The sequence below is a fragment of the Neomonachus schauinslandi genome, chromosome 7 (genome assembly GCF_002201575.2).
Source record: "Neomonachus schauinslandi chromosome 7, ASM220157v2, whole genome shotgun sequence".
Classification (NCBI taxonomy): Eukaryota; Metazoa; Chordata; class Mammalia; order Carnivora; family Phocidae; genus Neomonachus; species Neomonachus schauinslandi.
This window is the reverse complement of record NC_058409.1, coordinates 109,275,105-109,298,597: the sequence shown is the minus strand read 5'-3', so window position 1 is coordinate 109,298,597 and position 23,493 is coordinate 109,275,105. Positions and strand designations below refer to the sequence as shown.

Here is a 23,493-nt window from a genome sequence, read left to right as displayed (position 1 = left end):
TTATTTTTTTTTTTGACAGAGAGAGAGATAGCGAGAGCAGGAACACAAGCAGGGGGAGTGGGAGAGGGAGAAGCAGGCTTCCCGCCGAGCAGGGAGCCCGATGCAGGGCTCAATCCCAGGACCCTGGGATCATGACCTGAGCCGAAGGCAGACGCTTAACGACTGAGCCACCCAGGCCCCCTGGGGATATTTTAAAAATACATATACCAAGGCCTTATCCAGACTTAACCAAACCAGAACCTCTGGGCGGGGGCACAAGGGATCTGTATTTTCATTTAACAGCGGTCCAGGGGATTGTGTCCTGCCTGCCCTCTGGGGGAGTCCTGCTAGATGCCCTGACGTCAGCCCTGACGGGGCGGTCACATGCAACTCTGCAGGGCAGCTTGGCAGCCCCGTGAACCTGGGCTCTGCCCTAGGAGCTGAGGACCTAAGAGCCACATCTATAAAACAAGAGAAGGTACATTTGCTAAATTTCCTTCTCAGAACACAGTGCCAAGCTTTTGTGTAAATCCCAGCTTCTAACTAGGGGTCCTTTTATTTTTTTTAAAAAAGATTTTATTTATTTACTTGAGAGAGAGTGCGAGAGAGAGCACAGAAGGAAAAGGAGAAGCAGACTCCCCGCTGAGTGGGGAGCCCGATTTGGGTTCGATCCCAGGACCCCGAGATCATGACCCACGCAGAAGGCAGCCGCTTAACCGACTGAGCCACCCAGGTGCTCCTAACTGGGGGTCCTAACTAGGTTCTAACATGGGGAGGGCAGCCGCAGGGGCCATGTACCCACTGAAGGACATCCTGTGCCTCTGAAAGTAGGTATGTGCATTTTTTTCTGGGGCAAGGATGCATAGCTTTTAGCAGCTGCTCAGAGGGAGGAGTTTATCAAAACCAGTTCAGAGCTACTGATCCAGAGGGTACCAGCCTCTCATGTACCCGGAAGGTATCCTCCTTTTAAATGCATGTGCACTGCTAAGCTCCTTCTTGACCACAGCAGCACTGTGGAGTTGGAATTATGATCTCCATTTAACAGGTGGAGAAACTGAGGCCTTGAGTGAATAAGCATGTTCCTAGTGGGTCTGTGAAGAGGATCCAGGTCACCTGCACTTGCTCTTCTGACTCTACCAAAGGCAGGAAAGTGTGACCCTCAAGAGCGGGGGCTCTGGGCTCACAAAGCTCTGTGGTCTGATCATGACTTATCCTCAACTGTGGTACTGAATTTGGCACTTCACCCCTACCTATGCAGCCTCGGGTTTCCATCCACCCTGCTCGCCACAGGGCTGGGGGTCAGGGGGACGAGGGGCAGAGGAGAATCTGCAGCAGAAATGAGACTCCTCTCTTTTGTATCTTTTGCTTTAAAAAGGCCTATTTCTGCATTCCCGTCCTGCACGAGCGAGTGGCTGCAACCCAGCAGCCTTGGCAAACAACAAAAGAGCCAGCCCAGTCCTCCCATGTCCCTGAGCCGAGAAGGTGGGCAGCAGGTGGAGGGGCAGGAGCTTGGAAACAGCACGGGACAGAGAGGGGAGGAGACCAAGGCGGGCAGCTCAGGGTGGAAGGGAGTGACTGGGTGTCCTGAGAGGAAGGGGTGAGGCCTGCGTGTGAGAACCCAGTGTGAGTGTCCATGGACGGGTCCTGAGAGGGTCTGCAAAGGTGTTCCTGGATGTTAAGGGGTCAAGGGGGCATGTGTGCCCACAGCTGTGTGCAGGCAGCCCAGTCAGTGCCCTGTGCATGAGCTTCCATGAGGCTCGGGGTGTGACAAGGCCCACGTACATCACCCTGGGTATGAAATATGTCTCCACGTCAGCAAGCACAGAATGTGGGCAGGGAAGCATGTGTGTGAGACAGACAGACACTGGAGGGACAGAATCTCAGCTCTCAGCCCTGCTGGGAGGTCTTGGGCAGGGGTCTGACCCAACACGGGCTTCACTTTCTTTCATCTGCAACATGGGGGTTTGGATGGGAATGAGGCTGAAGAGTACAGAGCCCTTTCCAGCTGTAATATTCTATACCAGAATATCCTGTGATGGTGGAAATATTCTGTGTTGTCCAATGTGGCAGCCACTAGCCTCACATGGTTATGGAGCACTTGAAATACGGCTAGTAGGACTGAAGAACTCAACTTTTAATTTTATTTCATTTGAGCAGCCGTATGTGCCTAGTGACCACCACACTGGAGAGTGAAGTCTATGGGGATAAGCACTCCTGAGCCAAGCCAACCAGAGTTCAAATCGTGGTGCAGCCACTTACTAGCAAGCTACTTAACCTCTGCAAGCCTGTTTCCTCCCCTGTAAAATGTAGATCAGAATAGGACCCGCCCTGTGCAGTTGTTTCGAGGATTCAGTGAGATATAATAAGGTATGCAATGGGTTTAGCACAGTCCCTGGTGTCTAGTAAATGCTCAGGAAACAACGCCTTTTATAGGCATCATTATCTACCAAGTGATGAGAACAGCCAGCATCATCAGAAACAAAATGGACCTTGTTTGCCAAGCTCGGGGAAGAGGAAAGCCAAGAGAGGAGGTTGTGGGGGCCTCGGTGAGGAGAGGAAGGGGCTGCTCCCCAGGGCAGAGCACGCTGCCCCTATGTGTGTGGGCACAAGCAGGCAGGGAGGCCCCGCCCCGCTCTCCAACACACAGATGGAGAGGGCACGGGAAGAGTGGGTCCAGCATGGCTGAGAATGTAGGTAACGTGCTAATGGGCCGTGAAAAGCAAGATTCACACTGGGAAATTGCTTTCTGGCTGCCTGGCAGTCTCTCTGTCCTGGGAGTTGCTGGCTGTCAGCCCGCAGGGGGCTCAGCACTCTCTCTGGTCTGAAAGAGCCCAAAATGCTGACATGGAAGCCAGGTGAGCCTGGGAGCATTCGATGGGGAGTTGAAAGAGCTGGGTCCTCACCCAGCTTGGCTACCAGCTTGCTTATCCTCTTGCAGGGGTGGTGGGGTCACATTTGAAAGATGGGGATGAGGACCCCCAGCCACACTTCTTCCTGGGCCATTTGTGAGAAGTCTCTCCTACACGGGGATGGGAAGAGGTTCCTACCAGCCAAGACAGCTTCCTGCCCGTTTCTTCTAAAGTAAACCGCCCCACCTTTACTCTGAGCTGCCCAGAGCCCAAGGCAGGCCCCTGGGTCTCAGCAGGCAGAAGACTGTTTATGGGGACCTTCTGGAGACAGCACAGTAACCAAAACCCCCCAACTCTGGACTCCTTAAGGGTCTGATTGTCAGGCGTCCTGACCATTATTAGGGTCTTCTCTTCACTGGCTGCTTCCTCAAACACATACAGGTCTCCCTTATTCTGGAAAAATAAATAACCATCCTGCTCCCCCGAATTTTTAAAATTAAAAACCAAGAAACTTTCTCTTGACCCAACAGCTTGGGCCACTTCCTTCCTCCCTCTTTGCTGCAAACTTCCAGAACAAATGTCCGACATCCGCTGCCTCCTCTTTCCACCTCCCACACTCCATGAACCCAACACAATCTGGTGCCCACCCCCGGGCTCCCTGGAAGGAAGCCATGCCAGGCCCTCCCACCCAATGCCCCCCAGCCCCTGCAGCCCCAACGGGCCTGATCCACTCTGCCTGCCCCACGCCAGGCGGCTTCTGGCCCCGCTGACACCAGGCTTTGAGGCCCATCCTCCCTTTTGTTTCTAGGTGGCTGTACTCTCCCTGGCACCCGGCCTCCTGTCCCCCTAAATCACTACCCCCTGTTCTCTCTCCACTGCCCTCTTACCACTTCCCTCCATCCCCTCCACCTGGGCCTTAGCTTGGAGGCCCTGGGGAGGCCCTGGGTGGTCATGAATGCACCTAAAATTTCAATAAAATGTTTTTGGGTCTTTGCATTATTCTGGGCAGAGGATGCATAGTTTCCATCAGCTTCACAAAGCATTCTGTGACCCCACCACCCCTGCAAATGGTAAAAGCCACTGACCATCATGCAGGATTGAAACCTGCGTCTCTACAGCCCCTTCTCTCTCCAGAAGTCCAGTCCCAAATTCCTAGCCACTCACCATCTTGCCTGGATGCTACGTGACACGGGGCTCATAATCAAAATCTGGTCTCCCTGGGAAAGTCTCCCCACTCTCAATTGAGATACCTAAGCATTCTGCCTCTCTGAGATGAGCTGGGGTGATTCCAGAAAGTTCCTGGTCCAGTGCAGTCAGACCTGTTATCCGTGAGAGGATTAGCACCTCTTGGTGGTCAGTAACTCACAGCCCAGGTTAGCTGATCTGATCACTCAGCAGAGAGCAAGGCCTAGGGGTGTGGAAGCCAGAACGGATAGAGTCAGAATGTCCGGGGGAAGGGACAGAGCTGGGGCTGGCCACCAGAGCAGCTCCCCCGAGGGGCCAGGGTGTGGGCCATGTGTGGCTACCTGAGGAGCTGCCACACCCAGTAATAACTTCCCATTGAGGTCCAACCTTTCCCCATTTCACAGATGGGGAAACTGAGGCTAAGACCTTGAACCCAGGACTCCTGACTCATCGTCCATTGCTTTCTCCAATACCCCATCCTCTCAGGTCAGAGGGGGCCCTCACCCGGGGTCTGTGGGCTTTAGGGCAAAGGGATCTGTGGGAAATAATACACACATTCTGTAGGTTGTCATGAGTATGCGTTTTCCTAGGAAAAGTGCCTGTGGGTCATATGAGATTCTCTGAGGGCTCCTGGATTTCCAGAAGAGTTAAAAAGCTGGGGTCAGATTTGCTGAGAAATGAAAGGGAGACCCTGTTTCCACAACACCAACTTGCGAGTGCTTTAGGCAAATCCCTTCACCTTTTTGGGCCTCAGTTTGCCTGTCTGTGAAATCAACTATGGGTCATTTTTAAACCTGCTCTCTCTTTCTTATTTATTTCTTTTCAAGCAGCGATGCCCTTTTAAAGATTTTTTTTATTTATTCATTTGAGAGAGAGAGAGAGCACGAGCAGGGCGAGAGGCAGAGGGAAAGGGAGAGGGAAAAGCAGGCTCCCTGCCGAGCCAGGAGCCCGATGCGGGGCTCGATCCCAGGACCTCAGGACCATGACCTGAGCCGAAGGCAGATGCTCAACCATCTGAGCCACCCAGGCGCCCCGCAGCGATGCCCTTTTAAAATAACAAACAAAACACAACTATGCAGGTCCCCAAATGGCAAATGGATCAGAGGAGATAGGGACTGTGGGGGCTGGAGACCCCATTTGTTTGGTTTTCTCTCTCTTCTCCCCAGTTCACCATGGCAGCTCTGCCCAGAACTCCACAAACTACAGCATTTTACAGCCAGAAAATTCTAGGACCTTATTACTGAAACCATACATCTCCCTCCTCCCATCCCAGGCTGAAGCCACCCACGGCCAGGCTCCAGAAGATGCGGCAGGGCCTCAGTGTCTTCGAGCTGTTCCCCACCGCACAGGCCTGCCCCAATGCCAACCCAGCAGAAGTCTCGTCGGGGACACAGAAGGCCTGGGAACCGGAAGATTCTGTTTGCTGCAGGGAACACTGAATCAACAGAAGTCCCAACATATTTCTTGTTTTGGCTGTGCATGGGTTTTCTTGAATGCGTTACAAAAAGGGAAATCAAAAAATATTCACAGACCTTGGAGACAGGACCAGAGCAGACAGAGCAGGGGGGATGTGGAGGGTCTGCTTTCTCCCCAGGCTCCATCCACGTGCACACCTTGAAGGCTTTCAGAGGTTCAGAGAGAGAAGCTCCAAGGGGTAAGAGGGTCAAGCACCAGACTGGAAAGAGGCTGGAATGCCCTACTCTTATGTGTCATTGGCTTGTGTGACTTTGGCCAAGGCCCTGGCCCTCTCTGGGCCTGAGTTCTCCATCCGTAAACAAAGGAGCACTCCTCGCTCCAGTAGTCTGAGTGAGCCTGAGGATCTTCTGGCCCCTAAACCATCTCCCACTTCATGCTTGTGGCATCTCACCAGCAAGGGCAGGAGGAAGATGGAGGCAAGAGGTGAGGGAGGGCTGTGAGTGTGCGCATGCCTGGGTCCAGAGTGCTCCTTACCTCCTCAGGCTGTGTCCATCTGGCGGGGGGGGGGGGGGCGGGATGCGGTGGGAGAGGAGCGGTTCTGATAATTCAGAAGTCCTGCCTATGCTGAGCTGAATCCACCTCCGTGTTCCTCCACACTTTGGCTCTGCTCAGGATACCCCTGCTGAGCGGAGAGGACACCACCCCACCCCCACTCCAAGGGGTCCCTTCTTCCTGCTCAAGTCCTCCAGCTCCTCAGCTTTCTCTCACTTGACTTGGCTTTCAGAACAGCACCACCCTGCCCGGCTCCCTCTTCTAGATAATCTAGAAAAGGCTTTTACAAGTCCTTCTAGGTCCTAAGCATACAAAAGCTGGGGGCAGGTTGAGCAGGGCTAAGAAGAGTAGGACCCCCAACTTCCTGGGGCTGACATGCTCCATCAAAATACACACCTCAGAGCCTTGGCCTGCGCTATTGCCGCTCTGAGGCACACTCTCCCATCCTCTTCCTTCTGATTAACTCTGATTCAACCTCCAGCTCCTCAGCATCACCCCTACTTGGGGGAGCCTTCCCTGATACCTTCCTCATCCCAACCAGTCGTGGTCTCTACATCTCATAGCTCCATGCTTGTGCTCATAGTCCTTATCCAGTTGCATTTAAATAATAACTTCTGGAGGTGCCTGGGTGGCTCAGTCGGTTAAGCGTTCGACCCTTCCTCTCAGCTCACGTCCACTTCCCACTGGGCTGTGAGGCCTAAGGGGCAGAGACTACGTAAGTCTTGCCTGTGGTACGTCCTGGGTCCAGCCCAGGGCTGGGAACAGAGCGTGTGCTCAGGATATACTTGTTGCATGGATGCAAGAGGCACAGACATGTTCCTCCTCTTATGTGACCCCAAGGCCCTCCACCTTCTCCAGCACAGGCGTCTCGGGGGAAGTCAAACCCTGCAAGGACCTGGAGGGCCTGGGCTGGCCTCAGCCAGTGGGGACCCGCTCTGGGGGCTGCGCCGGCCTGGCCTGGGGTGCAGGCTTCCCACTGTGCCCCAGAGAAGCTCCGTAGAGAAGGCAACACGGGCAGCACGCGTGCACGAGAGGGTGGACTGTGGCACGGGACGACTGTGCAGAAAGGGGGAAGGGCAGGGTTGGGGAGCAGGTCCCGTGCTGTTCCCACCCTGAGGGACACTCAGAAGCCCAGCCAGCATCATCTCGCTCTGCCTGCACTGGGAGGTAGGTACCTTTGTGCTGGATGCTCTGTTGGAGCCTGCGTGTGTGCAGGAGTGCGCGCGCGTGTGCAACAGGATGCAGGCTTTGCGTTCCAAGGCTCTGCCCTCACGGCCCGGAGAGGGCCGGGCACCCAGACTGCAGGGCGGCTGGAAGCGGTGCCACTGCGTGCTTGTGCGGGGAGGCGGGCGGGCAGGAGGGAGGCTCGGCAGAGTGTCAGTGTGTCTCAGCCTGTGTGGGGGCGGCTGTGTGGGGGCGGAGGGCTGCGGCATGCACCAGAACATGTGCATGCCTGCCGCTCGGTGGCTTGGAGGGGGAGGAAGGAAAGTCTGTCCCCTTCCCTGTTCCTGCCACCCTCCGCCCAGCCTTGAGGACCTCCCTCCACCCCAGCATCCCATCCTTGGCCTTTGGCCCCTGCCCAGGATCTGGTCCCCTGCCTTGGCTTTAACACAGCCTTTCCCTATGGACTGAGGCTATTTCTCTCTGGGTGTTGGTTTCACCATCTAGGTTATAAATAGACAGTGTATTGGTCCTTCCAGTTCTGATGTTCTGGGAGTCTGAAATTTCCCAAGTGTGCCTTCCATAGAGGGGAGCTAAAGAGGGTAGCCCCTCTAATGGGGCACTTCAGCATCTGCAGAGTTATTCTGATCCCCATTTCACAGATGGTAAAGTTGGGGTTCACAAAGGCCCAGGGATCCACACAGGGCGGCCCAGTAAATCAGAGGCAGAGTCATGATTGGAAAATAAGCCTTAGCTCAGAATTCTCTTACCCAGAGGCGGCGGCCCCTTTTCCCTAGTAGCGTTCCTCAGACACGGCAGCAAGCAGGGTTCCTCTCATGAACTGTCCCCCCCATATGCAGGGTGCTGGACGCCTGCACACTGGCCCTTCCACCTTCTCAAGCCTCAGCCTGCTCTTCTGTCAGGTGGATGCCTAAGCCCTCTGCCTCCCTCAGAGCTAATGGATGGAGGGGTGTCTCACTGGCCCCAAAGCTCTGTGAATGTGAGAGGCTATTAGGAGCAAAATGAAAGCACGTCCCCATCTTCGGGCGGTGTGTGGGTGCCCAGGTGTTCTCTCTCCCCAACATTGCCCCACCGAGCCTCCTGACCGCTGAGCCAGGGAAGGCTGGGATTGCTGAACACACTTGGCGGATGTTAGAGCTTGTATCCCGTGAGGAAACCTCAGCACCCAGGACCCCGGTACCTCAGTGTGGGGAACAGCCTCTGGGCCCCGTGTCCCCTGGCCCAGGCCCAGTTCCTGATACACACCATGGGGGTAAGAGGGGGCAGTGGGCTCCGGAGCCAGCTCTCACCCGTCCCTCTGCCCACCTGGCTGGCCCCTAGAGCCCCTCCCCCCAGCCCAACACAGCCCTTGAGTTGATTTCAGATCCCAGTTTCTAGAGAAAGACGGGCTGCACTCTATCCGGGCTTCCTCCCTCCCTCCTCCTCTCTCAAGTAAAATCTCCTTCTGTACCACTCAGTGATTACACAGGCTGCAGGGCAATTCTCTGCCTCCCTACCCTCTCCTGGAAGTGGGATCCAAAACCCAGAGAATGTCAAAGGCTGGAGGAGGCATCCTCCTTCCCTGCCTCCTGGAACCTGACCCCTTCCGCCTCCAATCTGGTCTTTGGAGAAGGTGGGTTCTGCCAGGAGCTCGGGCTCAGCTGCCCAGACCCACTCTGACCCCGAAGCTGACATTACTACAGCCGGCCTCCTGACAAGCTCCTGTGCTCCGAAGGTCTGGGCTTTTATTTCTCGCATCTCCTGGGAAGAAGGAGGGTGGGGGTCAGGGAGGAGTGAGTGAGCCAGTCTCTGGGTTCTACCTCAACCTTCTAGGGGACCTGGAATCAAGATCCTGGCTTATCTGAACCCCATGCAGAGTGAGACCTTTGTCCAGTAGCATCGAGGGGCCCCAGAAGCCCCTGCCCAGGGCCCTGGGGACTCGGGCCCACACCCCGCCCAGCTGTTGCCCACCAGGTGGGAGAGGAGCAACTGCTCTTACATCCGTAGCCAGCCCTACCTTGGCCTCCTAGAAGGCCAGCAGTGACCAGGCAGGCTCACCGAGTAGGACGCCAGGAAGCCCTCGAGAGGCACATGCTCTCCTCTCCAGCCGGGCAGTCCGAGGTCCTGCAGAAGGACATGCAAAGGCTCCGATGTCCCCTTGCAGGACCGCCTCAGCTGCCTTGGCAAGTCACCCTGCCAGGGATCTGGAGTGGGCTCCTAGAATGGGGGCTCAGCTGGTGGGTGGTGACTGCAGTGTCCCAGCCGGCCGGGAGGCTGGGCCCTGCGGGCATCTTCCTGGCTTCTCCCCAAAGAAGAGGAGCCCGGTCAGGCCCCTCCCCCAAGCTGGGCCAGCTCCAGACAAAAGGTAAACATGTGGCAGTCCCTAGCGGCGCCTTCAGCCTGCCTCACCTTGGAGAACAATGATCCCAGCAGCAGTCCCTGCTGAAGGCCCACTGTGTGCCAGGCTTGTCACTGTGTCTTCACGCGTGCCATCTTATTGCATCCCCACAGCAACTGCTTTGATTTCCAGACTACGGGGGAAGGGTGCGTTGCGTGGCCAGTGTCACAGAGCTATGGGTGGCCAGCTCCAGAGCCTGGGCCGTGTGCAGGGCGCCGCCCTACCTGCCCCACTGGGCACCCAGCGTGCAGAGCAGGAGCCCCGGGTGCCCCGCGATGTACCCTGGCCTTTTTAACCCCTGCATCAGAGGCGTGGAGCCTCATTCTCTTCCGGTACAAGCATCCTTCACCCTAGGCCCATCCACAGCCTTCCTAAGGTCCTGCAAGCTCCTGACATTGCCCGCAACATTTTGTAGATTTGTGCATTTCTCTGGAGAATGTAGACTTGGACTTTCATCAGATTCCTGGGAGGAATACGCGACCTAAAAAAGGTTAGGAGTCCATATAGTTCTAGAAGGAAGAGGTCTGAAATCGATCCGACACGGACTGGCCATGCCTACCACCCTCGGTTTGCCTGTCATGGCCACACCAGGGCTCCCTGTCACCTGGAATTCTGCCCCTGCCCCGGTCCTGGCCGGCAGTGGGGTCGAGAAGGCTCGCAAAGGCTCTCTGCACCAAGTCACCACCACCCCACCCCACCCCACCCCCAGCTCCCAGTCTTCATGATATCCATCTCCTCTTGGGGCAAAACATCACTTTTATTTTCACTTGAAGCGCCTGAGTCACATCTCAACTCCATTTCACTGCATCCTGTGACGCAGCCCTCCCAGCACCGAGCCTTGGTCATCCCCTGAAGGGCAGCTCCTAGCTAATGGGAGAATCCTGGCGTTCCAGGGGGGCACAGGATCCCCGCCGAGCAGGGGCCCATCACACTTTAGCAGACAGGGTCAGTCCTCTGGAGCGGCCTCCTGCCTGCTGCCCACCCCTGCCCCCAGCATAGAAACACACTCAGAAATGCAGGAAGTCTGCAGACAAGAGTGACCACACACCTGCACGTGGGTGTGTGTCTGTACAAGGGACCTGGTGTGTACCTGTGAGTGTCAGGATAGCCTGGTATGTGAGTGTGAGTGTGTGTGTGTGCGTGTGTGTGTGTGTGCAGGCAGCCTACTTGTACACGGCCACAGGCCCACCTCCCACACATATGCAAACACCAGCATGAGCTCACACATGCCTTCAACACCCACACTCCCACCCGAGCCTTTGGCCCAGGCCTCACACGCACGCACATAAACCTTCCCGTGTGCATGCCCCCCCATCCTCGTGCAAATGTGCATTCCGGACCTCATAGGGATACCACCGTGCCCAAGTCCCACACGTGAACCCTTACACAGCCATATATTTGCACAGACCCAGACCTCACACACATCCTCCGGCTGATGTGCACACAGCTCTGACCTGCCATACATGTGCACACACAGTGACGCACATTCACACCTGCACTCCCATGCAAACCGGCCAATGGGACCCCGTGGGCCCCTTGCATGCATCCACGCTTGCAGGCCTTTCACATGAGGCACACACCAGCACCTCCTCCTGGTGCACACATGTGAACACTTGCATACTCTCTCAGAGCACACAAGCGTACCCGGAGTCAGTCCTTACACAGCACCCGTCAAAATGCACCTTTGTATGTGTACATCCGGACCTCACACTGGCACGTACCTGCTGCCAGGGCCCTTCCCCCCTGCACTCCTGCTGCCCTAGCAAATGGCCACCCTGGGCAGGCGAGCCGCTTTGCCCAAGGGGCGAACTCTGTCTCCAAACTGTACCCCTCCCCTGAGCCCTCCCCGGAGCTTCCCCAGACCTAGCTGGGGGCGCCCAGTGCGCTTCCTGACACTCCACGACGCTAAGGGGCTATCTTCTCCCCCATCCTCCCACCCTTCTCCCCACACCAGTCATCAGGGGCATAAAATGAGCTCTGGGGCCGGACAACTTTGCCAAGGGACCAGAGCCGGTATAGCACTAGCCCCTGAAATGGTAGTGTTCCCCCCCACTTGCCTGAGCGCCCCTCCCTGTCTCTCCACACCCAGGGAGCCCCACCAGTCCCTCAGTTATTCAGCCCTGCTGTACTGACGCCCTCCCTCCAAGAGGAGCTGGGAGGAGGGAGGGGAGGAGGGAGGGGATGTGCTTTCACGGAGAAGTTGGCCACTCTGCACAGTCGCCGGTGGTGCCTAAAGTCAGGAGGGACTACCTGGGAGATGGTGAACTCTCTCCCATCAGAGGTGTCCAAGTTGAGGCCAGATGAACACCTCAAGAGAAAGTCGGCAGGGGGTCCTGGCTTTGGACTCGGCTGCCTGGGAAGATCCCTTTTTAACCCTGAGTTTCTAAAAATCTGTGTGTGCCCAGTCATGTGCAATCGGGCGTGTGTGCGTGTGTGTGTGTGTGTGCGTGCGTGCACACTGGCATGCACCACCAACCCTTCACCCCTACACACACTCACCCGGCTGGCTGTGGCACATCTGGGCACACATAAACATGCCTACACCCAGCTCTGGGCACTCGGCACAGGCAAGTATCCCCCCAAACATGCAGACTTCCTCCCCGTGTGTGTGCACAGGAAGCACGCAGGTGCACATCCCCTGCCCGTGACGCTGACCCCCTGCACCCTCCAGAACTCTCTGAGGTACAACTCACTTTCCCAGTTCCTCGAAGAGCTGGTACTCTTCCGTGAAGCGGGTGCAGGTGATGGTGGCCATCCTGGCTCTGGGCGGGCAGGCGAGGCGTGGGGCTGGAGGACCAGACCTGGGGCTCTGCTACTCTGCTCCCGGAACTAGGGGCCACTTGCGGCCCTGTGCTGCCGAGTGCGAACCGAGAACCAGCTTGACTGACGAGCCCGGGGCTTCTGAGCAGGGCACTGTGGCTGCTCACAGCCTCGCGAGCCTTCGTCAGCATCCAGGTCCCCATGGCAACCACCTCCGAAACGCCCTGTTCCCGTTGCCCGGGTAACTGCCCCCCCAACACCTGCCTGCCTTCCACTGCGAAACCTGCTCCGGGACGCCCTGGACCTAACCACACACAATACGGCAGGCCTGTGTGGGCCCAGGGGCAGGTGGACACGGCACCCCCGAGGTGATGGACCGACAGAGGGGTCTGGGGAGGGGGAGAAGAACAAACTTAGTCCACAAGTGATCTTCTCGCTTCCCACCTCCCCCACCTCCAACTGTGGGTCCCTTGTAGCAGACAGGATGGGATTAAGTGGGGCAAAAAGGCAGTTGCCATGGTAACGGCCAGTGGGTGCCACATTCTGGGATGGTCCCCAGGAAAGACAGGATGCAGTTACCCTGGCAACTTCATCTCCTCTGGAGAGACAGGTATTGCCCCGTTGCCCTGGCAACAGCAGGGTTCTAAGGTTTACAGGAAGCGATGGCTAATTCATTGGGATCTCTCTCCCAGTGGATCACTGTAGTCTGTAACTGTCTCTCTGCTCCCCTCTGTATTTCGTTTCTGCCTCTGCCTCTGTCTTCCTCATTCTCTGCCACCTTGTCCGTCCCACTGGCACTCTAGCTTGAGGGACAAGTGCATTGGAGACATCAGGATTCTGGAGAGAATGGTCCTGCCCGCCTGTTCACCCCCACCCCTCTCTTCCATCCCGTGCCCCCAGAGGGTCCATGGAGATCTGGTCTCCTGGGGCTCACGTCCCAGTTTCGGCTTGTGCTTCAAGTCAAGGTGAAAGAGGCGGAGGCGGCAGTGGGGAGGGAAGCATGGCCTGGCATGGAGGGGAGTGGCCATGGGCCTGCCCTGAAATCCTCATTCCCATTTTCCCTGCCAAGTTCAACTCTTCAGGGCAGCAGCCAGATCCGGGGCCCCAAGATCTCACCCAAGCCCTGGGCGGGGGGGGGAGGTTCGGAAGGAAAAGGGCTGGAGTTTAAGGATCTGAGTTCAACTCCAGCTCTGATGTTCATGAGCTGTGTGACTCTGGAAAAGTCACTGCCCCTCTCTGAGCCTCCAGCGCCCTTTCTGCAAAACAGAACAAAGCTGCCACTGCAGAGGAAGGCTGTGAAGAAGGAGTGGGCTAAGGGCTGTGGAAGCCTTTGGGAAGTATGTAAACATGAGGTCTCTTTTTAGTTTCTGGAAGAGGAAAAGGAAGGTCTAAAGCGGGACCATGGCCACCCCCATCACTCTAGCTTGGACTCAGAATTTCACACCCACCTCCTCCACTCAAGCTCATTTCACAGTCCACCAGGCTGAGGTCTCATGCCAGTATTTGCCCACGAGGAGCCCAGGTGGGATAAAAGGATCCAGGATCCCAACCCTCTGAGTTGCTAACCCACCCATCTGAACCTTTCAATTGCCTTACTGGTCATCTCACTTGCTGGACACGTTGTCTGCTTGTTGGTAATCCCCAACCCTAGCAGGTCCCTGACTCACTACCTTAGGTCCAGGGGCCCCTGGAGACATCTGGGTACCCTCTCCCACAATTCTGCCCCTCTTCCTGGGCATCCGGGGTGCGACAGAATGATGGGGTTGGCTCTCCAATGCGGGATGCAGCCACTTCTTCCCAGGAGAGAAACGGGAGGGAGGCCAAGGGGAAGGAGGGGAGGCGAGCTAGGGAGGAGGGGTAATGGCTCGGCCACTAATTGCACCATTACCACCTTCAGAAAAAGGAAAAACCACTCAGTTTGGTTTCTGCGCACAATATGCTTCCCGCTCCTGCCGCCAACGTTGCAATTCAGAGGCAGAGAAGAGAGGCCTTTGCTTGGGGGCTGCACAGCTGGTGGGAGCGGGCTGGGCACGGAAAGTGGAAAACCGCCAGAGGTGAGAGGCAGATGCGGGGAAAGTGGGGGAAGGACTGCACGGCCACCTCCCCGCCCAGACCCTCTAGCCCTTCCCAGGAGATGGCGCCCACTCGTGAAGGCACTGCAACAGCCCTTAGTGACTGCTGAGGCCACCTCAGTCACTGTCCAGGGGAGAGGAGAAGGACTTCACCATCTATGGGCTGTGTGATTTTGGATGGGGGCCTAACTTCTCTGTGCCTCGGTTTCTTCATCTGCAAAATAGAGTTACTAATATTCCCTACCTCCAGGGCTGTTTAAGGATGAAATGAGATGAGCAGGTGAGCACAGCAGCTGACACACTGCGAATGCTCAGAGATGGGAAATTATTACTAGTAAGAGACTCAGAAGCCTTCCCTCCTCACACTGCTCTGTCTGAATCCTGGAAGCACGCACCACCATCCTTGTTCTTAGCACTTTGGTGCCAGTGCTGTTCTCTGAGTCCCCACTGGAGTTGAGTTCCTGGTTTGAGCATCACCCGGCCCCAGCCTGGGTGACAGCAATGCCTGTAGAACAAAGGACTGGGGGGGGGGGGGGCGCCTGGGTGGCTCAGGTCATGATCCCAGGGTCCTGGGATCGAGCCCCGCATCGGGCTCCCTGCTCGGCGGGAAGCCTGCTTCTCCCTCTCCCACTCCCCCTGCCTGTGTTCCCTCTCTTGCTGTGTCTCTCTGTCAAATAAATAAATACATAAAATCTTTAAAAAAAAAAAAGGACTGGGGCTAGGAGGAGAGGGCTCACAAGACCCCTAGCTCACTTAAAGGGGCTTTAGAAATTAACACATAAAACAAATGACAAGTGTGCCCCGAGGCTGTATGAATGGGTGTCTGAAGTTCTGAACAAAGGAGGTGAAAGTCCTGCTCCGCGGGGAGCTGACCTGACCACTCTGCTCTGGCTTGGCTGGCCCCAGCCCCAGCCCCCACTGGTGAAGAGAAGCACGTAGAAAGCAGAGCACCTCGCGGGAGGGCGGGAGGTCGTGCCCTCAGGTCACTGGAAGAGCTAGGGGGACAGAGCCTAATGGCCAGCTCTCTCCCTGTCTCTGACAGTGACCACGGAGGTGGCCTATGTGTCTTCAGGGAGCAAGGGCAACCTGGCCCCGTACCACTCCGTTCCGCCCCCTACCCCAGTCTGCCTTCCTTCCCTACTCTGTCTCCTCTTTCAGCCCCCCTTTCTCCTCTCCTTTTTCTCTTTCCCACCTTTCCCCACTTTCCTCCTTCCCTTGAGCACTTTCTTCTCAATCTTCCCTATCCTTCCGGTGCTTTTCACCTCCTTTCTTATTTCTACCTCTCTCCCTCCTGCGTCTTCTCTCCCTCCCTGGCCCAGACCCTGTGCACGGGGGAGGGACACGACGCGCAGGACCTGGAGCCAGAGAGATGGCTGGAGAGTAGGGAGAAGACCAAAAGGTCTCCTTGGCAACTCTCTCTTACACATACACCCGCTTGGAACCTTCCAGAGCTTAGCTCAGGGGGGTGGCACTGCCTCAGACAGCCCCCCCATCCTGAATGTGACCACAGCCCCGCATGACAGCTAGCTCACCGCCTCGCCCGTGCCTGGTGGCGGCCGGCAGTGGGGAGCCACGCCTGCCTCTGCGACGCGGAGAGAATGAGCCCATGATTGCATGGGGGGACTGTTCCTGACAGACAGGTGTCAGGGGGCATCAGAGCCCCGGGTAGCCCTGTGCCAGCCCACTCACACTCCACCTTGCACAGCCCACACACACACATTCACACGCACATGCCCGAGCGCCTCAGGGCCCTGCAGGGCCTGGGCAGGTGCCACAGAAAACGTGCCATCGGAAGGGTCCCCACGAGGCCTGTCCCACTAAGGGCAGTGAGCATGGGGGGCAGAATTGGTGGAAAGTGGGCCAAGAGAGAAATGATCCTGCAGAGGGTCTAGGTGGAGGGTGATGTGGTTAATTAATGGCAGTAAGTAACATCAGGCTTACGCCTCAGGGGAGCAGCACTGTCCCCTGAGGGGTCCCACATAGGAGGCACTGCTTGCAGAGCAGAAGGAAGCCGGGAGCCGGGGGACAGAGGACCGCGGCTGCTGGGCCGACGTCAGCACAGCACAGCCTGCAGTTAGAGGACCCAAGTTCAAGTCCAGCTGTTGGTTAGGAGTGTTTATGGCAGGTCTTTTCCTCACTGGGGCCTCCACTTCCTCCTAAGAAATACGGGGACAAGATGTTCCCTCACTGACTCCAAAAATATGAAAAATAGTTATTTCTGCTTTAGAGCCAGGCCCCGTGCTAAGCATCCCGCACTTACACCTCACACCACGTATCTGTGGGGCGGGCTCAGGCAGTGCCTATCTTGCAGAGATGTGACAGGACTCACCCGTGTACGGTCTGAGTGACTTCTGTACCTCCGCCTTATGTTCTCTGGCCTACATAAGGGCTGGAAGGACCCTGACAGAGCCCAGGCCCCATACAGATGGAGACCAAGCCCCAGAGAGAGGAAGCTGCCCTCCCTCAGGAGCAGAAGTCAGCGGCAGAGTCAGGACATAATCCAGAATTCCTGATTCCCCGAACAGTGCTCCTTCCCCTACCCTGCTCTGCCCACTCTCTTTCTGGCACTGCAGGGCTGCTTGCCTAAGTCCCAAGGGAGCCAATAGGTACCAAGGGAAAGGAAGAAACACTGCCAAGGCCCAGGGTGGGGCTCAGAGCCCTGCCCCTCCAGCCAGGTCCGGGGCTCCCTCCTGGTTCCTGGGGGACCAGTCATGGCTGCCCGAGACTCCACAGGCAGGGCCCAGCTTGGATAGGGCCACCCCTGGCTCTACCCTGGCTGGCTGGCAGATCTGCTGCCATCTGATTCAGCCAAGGGGTAAACCGAGGGTCTGTCTGGCATCTCTAGGCTCCACTCCCTCAGATCTGTGACCCAAGGGGCCAGAGCTGCCTCTGGTCTGCCCTTCTCCCCTCCCCCTCCCCACCGCAGGTGGTAAAAACACTGCCAGCAATACCAGTCAGGAGCCTGATGCAGAGCCCAAAGCCTGGCTGGGGGGGACTCAGGGGCCACAGGAGACAGGAGGAAGGGTAGGAGCCATGCTGTCTGCTGGGCAGAATAGAAACCACAAGCAGGCTGAGCCTCTCATCACCATGCCCTAGTCCTGGTGGCTCCTGATCCCAATGCCCTCCACCCATCTCAGCCCTGGGCCAGCTGCCAGCACCCGGGGTAAGCAGGCTTGGGGACAGCTGGACTATGGACCAGGTTGCAGGCTGAAGCTTCAGTGGGGCTCCTGGGCTGTCTGCCGGGTTCTGGGTTAGGTAGGACTCTGAACCAGGCAAGCTCTAGGCTGGGTTTGAGATTCCACCGAGCTTCCTCCTAGGTGCGGGCCCCAGCCCCAGCTGGATTCTCTCTGTTTGAGGCCAGGTTAGCCACCGGGGATAGGCTGTGGTGTCTAGGGAAGAGCAGAAAAGGGCCTTTTATGGTCCTGCTCTTATGGCCCCAAAGGGCAGGGGCCTGGGAAGAGAAGCAGGGTTGGAGCGCGAAGTTAGGCCACCTAAGGCAGGGCCAACTCAGCGGTCTTGGGAGAGGCCTCCATTCAACTGGTGCAAGCCTGGAGCTGCAGGGGAGTCCTGGTTCCATGCCATTGCCATTCTGGAAGGGCACAGCCCATATAGCTAGGAGAAGCACCCGGTAGAGCCTGGAGTATCCTGGGTCATGGGCAGACTATGAACAATCCATCTGTGGGATACGCTGGGCTTGGGGCACCGTCCCAATGGACGACCTCTTCAGAGTCTCCCTCCTGAGCAGGCAGAAGTGCTAGGGGTGGCCGGAATCCAGAGGCCTCCGCCAGTCCTGGCCCCTGCCCCACACAGCGCAGGCATCAACATCCTGGAGACAGAGAAAGCTCCCCCTGGGGGGCAGAGGAAGGGGCCCAGGACATGGTCAGTCACCTCCGCCCTGCAGCCCCAGGCCAGACTCTCACTGCCAGGCCCAGCTACCTCTGCAGAGGGGATGCACTCTGGAACCCGTACCCAAACCCCCTCCACTGCACTGCACCCACCCCACCCCACCCGTCCTGCTCATCCACAAGCTGACGAGTCCTAACAGGCCTCCTTTGCCAGTGACAAAAATAACTATTTTCAAAATTCACAGCAGGGCTTTCGCCTACACATGCTGCACCGACTGGAACCTGAAGGGAGATATGCAGAACACAGTGTGTGGATGAAGGCACGCTATGCAGCAAGCAGGCTCTGAACCCCCCAGGCCCCTCCTCCCGCCACTCAGCCTGTGCTCCCCAACACACACACATACAGGGGTCCCCAGAACACCAAGTCGAAAGGGCTCTTAAATCATCTATTGTACCCAGGGGGACACTGAGGCCCAGAGAGGGTCCGGGATTTGCCAGAGGTCACCCGGTAGACCTGTGGCAGGACTGGGTCAGAACCCATACATCCTGCTTCCTGGGCAGGCTGCCCACCTCCTCTCCCACTCACTCGGTCAATGGTGAGCTCCTACGCGCCTCAGGATGCACATGCCCACACCCCTGTGCTCACAGATAGCCCTGCAGCCCTGGCGTCCATGTGACTGCATTTTAATCAAGTTCATGGGCTCCTCCACAACCATTACCTTGGCCAGTTCTCTATAGTCCTGTGAGGTAGGCAGAGCTAGGGCTGACATTCCCATTTGCAGATGGGGAAATCGAGGCCCAAAGGGGAAGGACTGGGTCCAAGGTCAAAGCAGCGCCCAGTGTCCTGATTGTTGGTTCAGAGCCTCTTTTCACAGCTTTTCCCACCACCCTTGATCCTGCAGCAGCTAAAAGCTGGGTCAATCCTCTGGGTGGTGGGGGCCGGAAGGGGAGCTTTCTCCCACAGCCCCCAGCACTAGTCTGGCCTCAGGACTGGCCCAATCCATGGGAGGACCAGGAAGGTTAGGCCCCATCCCTGCACCTCCACTCTCAGCACTCAGATGATTCCTTAAGAGAGTTGGCCGGACCTCCATGCCTCAGCGAGGGTCCAAGCCTAGAGTTGCCTCCATGTGGCCCCTCACCCAAGCAGTAGCACAGAGGTGCAGGCTTCAAGGGTGAGGCCTTCAATGAGCTGGGAGGTGGCAAGGTCAATGGGAACTCCATCATGGCCCCAGGCGCCAGGTTCACACCACAGAGCCACCAAGTCATTAGAGCTCATTACAGACCAGGAAACTGAGGCCCTGAGAGCTCACGCAGGCCACTTGAGGTCACAGAGCAAGTCAACGGAGAGGCAAGACTGGAATCCAGGTACCCCAGTCTAGTTTATTCTGCCCCAAGCCAAGCTCCCCACCCTTCAACTGAGGGTCTCTGTGCCTTCCATTTCCCGGCAGTTGGGGACTTGACCTCAGGCCCCTCCGTGGGGAGGGGCAGGCTCAGGCTTGAATGGGGAAGTACATCTAGGGGGACAGAGATCCTCACCTCCCCCCCATCAGATCCGCTGGGACATCAGCCTGGTGTTGAGTTTACGAAAAAAGGATCGCAGCTTGCAAATCTTGCATTTTTTCTTGCGGCGCCCTCGGGAGAAGCTTCGAGCCCTGCTTGCCTCTTCTTCCTCTTCCTCGTCTTCCTCATCACTGGCCCAGGGCCCCCAAGCACCCCCATTAAAGTCGGGATGGGCCCGGGGATTCTCAGCTGGGTAGCGCACCGGGATGGCCGTGCGGTTATAGTCCACCAGACGGGCCAGCAGGGCACGGACCACATCGGGGCGCTGGCCAGCCAGGTCCTCCCGTTCATAGGGGTCAGCGCTGATATTGAAGAGCCACACCGCCTGGCGGGCACTGGCCATGCGCTCGAGGTTCCACCAGCTGCCGGGAAAGGCGGCCAGCGTCTGCGGTGGGATCCAATCCCCATAGCCAGGGTCCCCCGTGAGCAGCTTCCACTCGCCCACGCGGATGGCAGCCTGCACAGCGGTGTTCCAGATGCCAAAGCCAGCCTCCAGGGAGCCGTGCCGGGCATGGTTGTAGAGGGGGTCGATGTTGTGCAGGATCTCTGTGCGCGGCGAGGCCCGGCCCTCGCTGATGGCTGGCCACACGTCGTAGCCGTCTAGCCCGTCGGCCCCCGAGGCGGTGCCACCTGCCAGACCTACCAGGGTCGGGTACCAGTCAGTGATGTGCACCAGCTCCCGGCTCGTCCGGTGCTTTCGCTTGAGCAGGGGGCTGTGCACGAAGCCGAGGCCACGCACGCCCCCTTCCCAGTAAGTGCCCTTGCGTCCTCGCAGTGGCCAGTTGCTGCCCCCCGAGAAGGTCTGGCCCCCGTTGTCACTGGAGAAAATGATGACACTGTTGTTGTAGAAACCATAGCGCTTGAGCGCCCAGGTGATGTTGTGCACGGCCTCGTCCATGCAGGTTACCATGGCGGCGTACTTGCGCCGGGCCACGTTGCCCATGGAGCGGTAGCGGTACAGGTACTCTCGCGGGGACTGCAGGGGCGTGTGCACCGCCTGGAAGGCCACATAGAGGAAGAGGGGCCGCCGGGGGCTGTGGCTAGCGAGGATGTGGCTGACCCGCTGGGCATAGAGCATGGTGGAGTACTGGCCGCTGAGGCCCCAGGCCACGCTCTCGCCCTCGTGCAGATCAAAGCCGCACACGCCGGGACCGTCGCAGTTGTCGTAAGTGTAGTAGTCCACGTTGCCGGTGAGCGAGCCCAGGAAGGTGTCGAAGCCCCGGCGGGTGGGCAGGCACTCCTTGCGGTAGAAGCCCAGGTGCCACTTGCCCACCATGTGGGTGGAGTAACCGGCCTCCTGCAGCTTCTGGGGCAGTGTCACCTGGTCCAGGGGCAGGCAGTTGGGCTGCCGAGGGCGGATGATGGAGTGCTGAAGTCCTGTGTGGATCTGGTACCTGGTGGGAAGAGGGGAGGGTGTGGAAGGCACAGGGGAGCTAAAACCACTGTTCGGGCCGACCACGCCCCCATTCCCTCCCTGAGGGGGGCTCTGGTCCCAGCACTCCCAGAAAACGCACAGGAGGCAGCATGTGAGAAGCACTCCAAATGCATTATCTCAGGGAGTCCTCAAAATCAATGGAAGCAGGTATTTACTGTCATTTTACAGAGGAGGAGACTGAAGCTCGAGATGGTTAAACCACTCACCCAGGATCACGCAGCTAGGAAGATGGGGGAGTTAAGAGTAAACCCAGTTTAATCATGACGACAAAATAATAATAGCTAACACCAAGTACTCTCTTGTGTGCTCAGCACTGTGCTAAGCCCTTTATATGAACTGTCTCACCAACTCCCCACTAACCTAGGGAGTACATGCATGTCGTTATCATTCCCATTTTCCAAATAAGGAAACCGAGGCTCAATAAGTTATATCACTTGCCCAGTGATTCAAACAATTAGTAACTGGAGCTGGGATCTATATCCCAGGGGGTCTCCAAAGACCTCAGAATCCCTAAGTTCTAAGCTACTAACTTGCTATTGTGCCTAGAGCAAGTCCTGCTCTCCCAGGCAAACTCGTACTCACTCTTCAAAGCCCAGCCGCAATGTTACCCCCTCTGTAAAGTCTCTCCTAACTCTCTCAAAGAATGAGTCACTTTTGCTTCTGGGTTAACATTTAGTATACATGATCATTGTCCCACTTGGCCATGGGATTCTACTCAGTGGTACGTGCTCTTGGGTCCAGTGATATGTAATGGGGCTGTCCTTTACTCAACTTTATATTCCTGGCATTCAGGTGATGTTTAAAGGATACTCAATTACTTATGGAAGGAAGGAAGGAATGCACTCAGGGTTTTACAGGCAGAAGGGACCCAAGTCAATTTCTAGTGTATTTACCTTGTCTTAAAAATATAGGTCCAGGGGCGCCTGGGTGTCTCAGTCGGTTAAGTGTCTGACTTTCGCTCAGGTCATGATCTCAGAATCCTGGGATCGAACCCCTAGTGGAGCCCTGCATCAGGCTCTGCACTCAGCGGGGAGTCTGCTTGTTCCTCTCCTTCTCCCTCTGCCCCTCCCCCTGCTTGTGCTCTCTCTCTCTCTCTCTCGAATAAATAAAATCTTAAAAAAGAAAAGAAAAGAAAAGAAAAATGCGTGTCCAGAGGAGGGGAAGGGCCTTGCTCAAGGTCACTCAGTGGTCAGGGGCAAAACCAGGACTTGAACATAAGTCCAAGCAGAGTCCAAGCACAGACTCTTTTTCAGCAAACTAGGCTGCCGTGTCTCTTCCCTCATGGTGGCTTCAGTGTGCTCACATAGAGGGGTGAGTTCAGTAGAACGGGAGATCTCTGAAAACCTTCCAGTTCCCAAATCTTATGAGACCAGTTCTCATGTGCCCGCCTATAAATTCATGCGGCCCCTGGATCTGGGTCACTCACCCAGGCTAATGCTCTGAGGCAGGAGCAAATGGTTAGCAGAATCCTGCATTCCTCATCTATTCATTCAAATCCCTTCTGCGGTCAAGGCCCGCATGTGATCTGCGTGTGGTGTCCAGCCTTTACTCAAGTCTTAAAAGCCCAGAGTAAATAAGAAGGCTGGAACTTCACAAGGGTCTTAGAATCCCACACCTTTTTCTCACCCCAGGGGAACTGGAGTTAAGCCAAGACCTGAATACCTGACACCTTTAATCCAGGCACTAGGATGGGCTCTCCTGTTTCTGGTTTCCTTAACTTAGAGCTGTTATCACTGTTAGCCATCATTAGCCACTATGGCCATTTTTATTTTATTTATTTTTTTATTTTATTTTATTTTTTTAAAGATTTTTATTTATTTATTTGAGAGAGAAAGACTGAGAGAGAGCGCACATGAGAGGGGGGAGGGTCAGGAGGGTCAGAGGGAGAAGCAGACTCCCCGCCGAGCAGGGAGCCCAATGCGGGACTCGATCCCGGGACTCCAGGATCATGACCTGAGCCGAAGGCAGTCGCTTAACCAACTGAGCCACCCAGGCGCCCCACTATGGCCATTTTTATACTTGTCTATATGCCACATATATTATTTCATTCAATCCTCGTTAAAAACCTACAGGGAAGGGGCGCCTGGGTGGCTCAGTCGTTAAGCGTCTGCCTTCGGCTCAGGTCATGATCCCAGGGTCCTGGGATCGAGCCCCGCATCGGGCTCCCAGCTCCGCGGGAAGCCTGCTCCTCCCTCTCCCACTCCCCCTGCTTGTGTTCCTTCTCTCGCTGTGTCTCTCTCTGTCAAATAAATTAATAAAATCTTTAAAAAAAAAAAAAAAA

At 56.6% G+C, this 23,493-nt stretch overlaps 2 protein-coding genes across 2 annotated transcripts in view; both read right to left on the bottom strand.

Moving 5' to 3' along the window:
* Positions 1 to 12,295, bottom strand: part of CAMK2A (calcium/calmodulin dependent protein kinase II alpha) — a 59,331-nt gene extending 47,036 nt beyond the window's left edge. The window contains exon 1 of the mRNA XM_021697078.2: positions 12,234 to 12,295. Within this exon, the coding sequence (XP_021552753.2) occupies positions 12,234 to 12,295 (62 nt within the window). The remainder of the gene's footprint in view (positions 1 to 12,233) is intronic.
* Positions 12,296 to 19,763: 7,468 nt separating this feature from the next.
* Positions 19,764 to 23,493, bottom strand: part of ARSI (arylsulfatase family member I) — a 5,994-nt gene continuing 2,264 nt past the window's right edge. The window contains exon 2 of the mRNA XM_021697085.1: positions 19,764 to 21,171. Within this exon, the coding sequence (XP_021552760.1) occupies positions 19,764 to 21,171 (1,408 nt within the window). The remainder of the gene's footprint in view (positions 21,172 to 23,493) is intronic.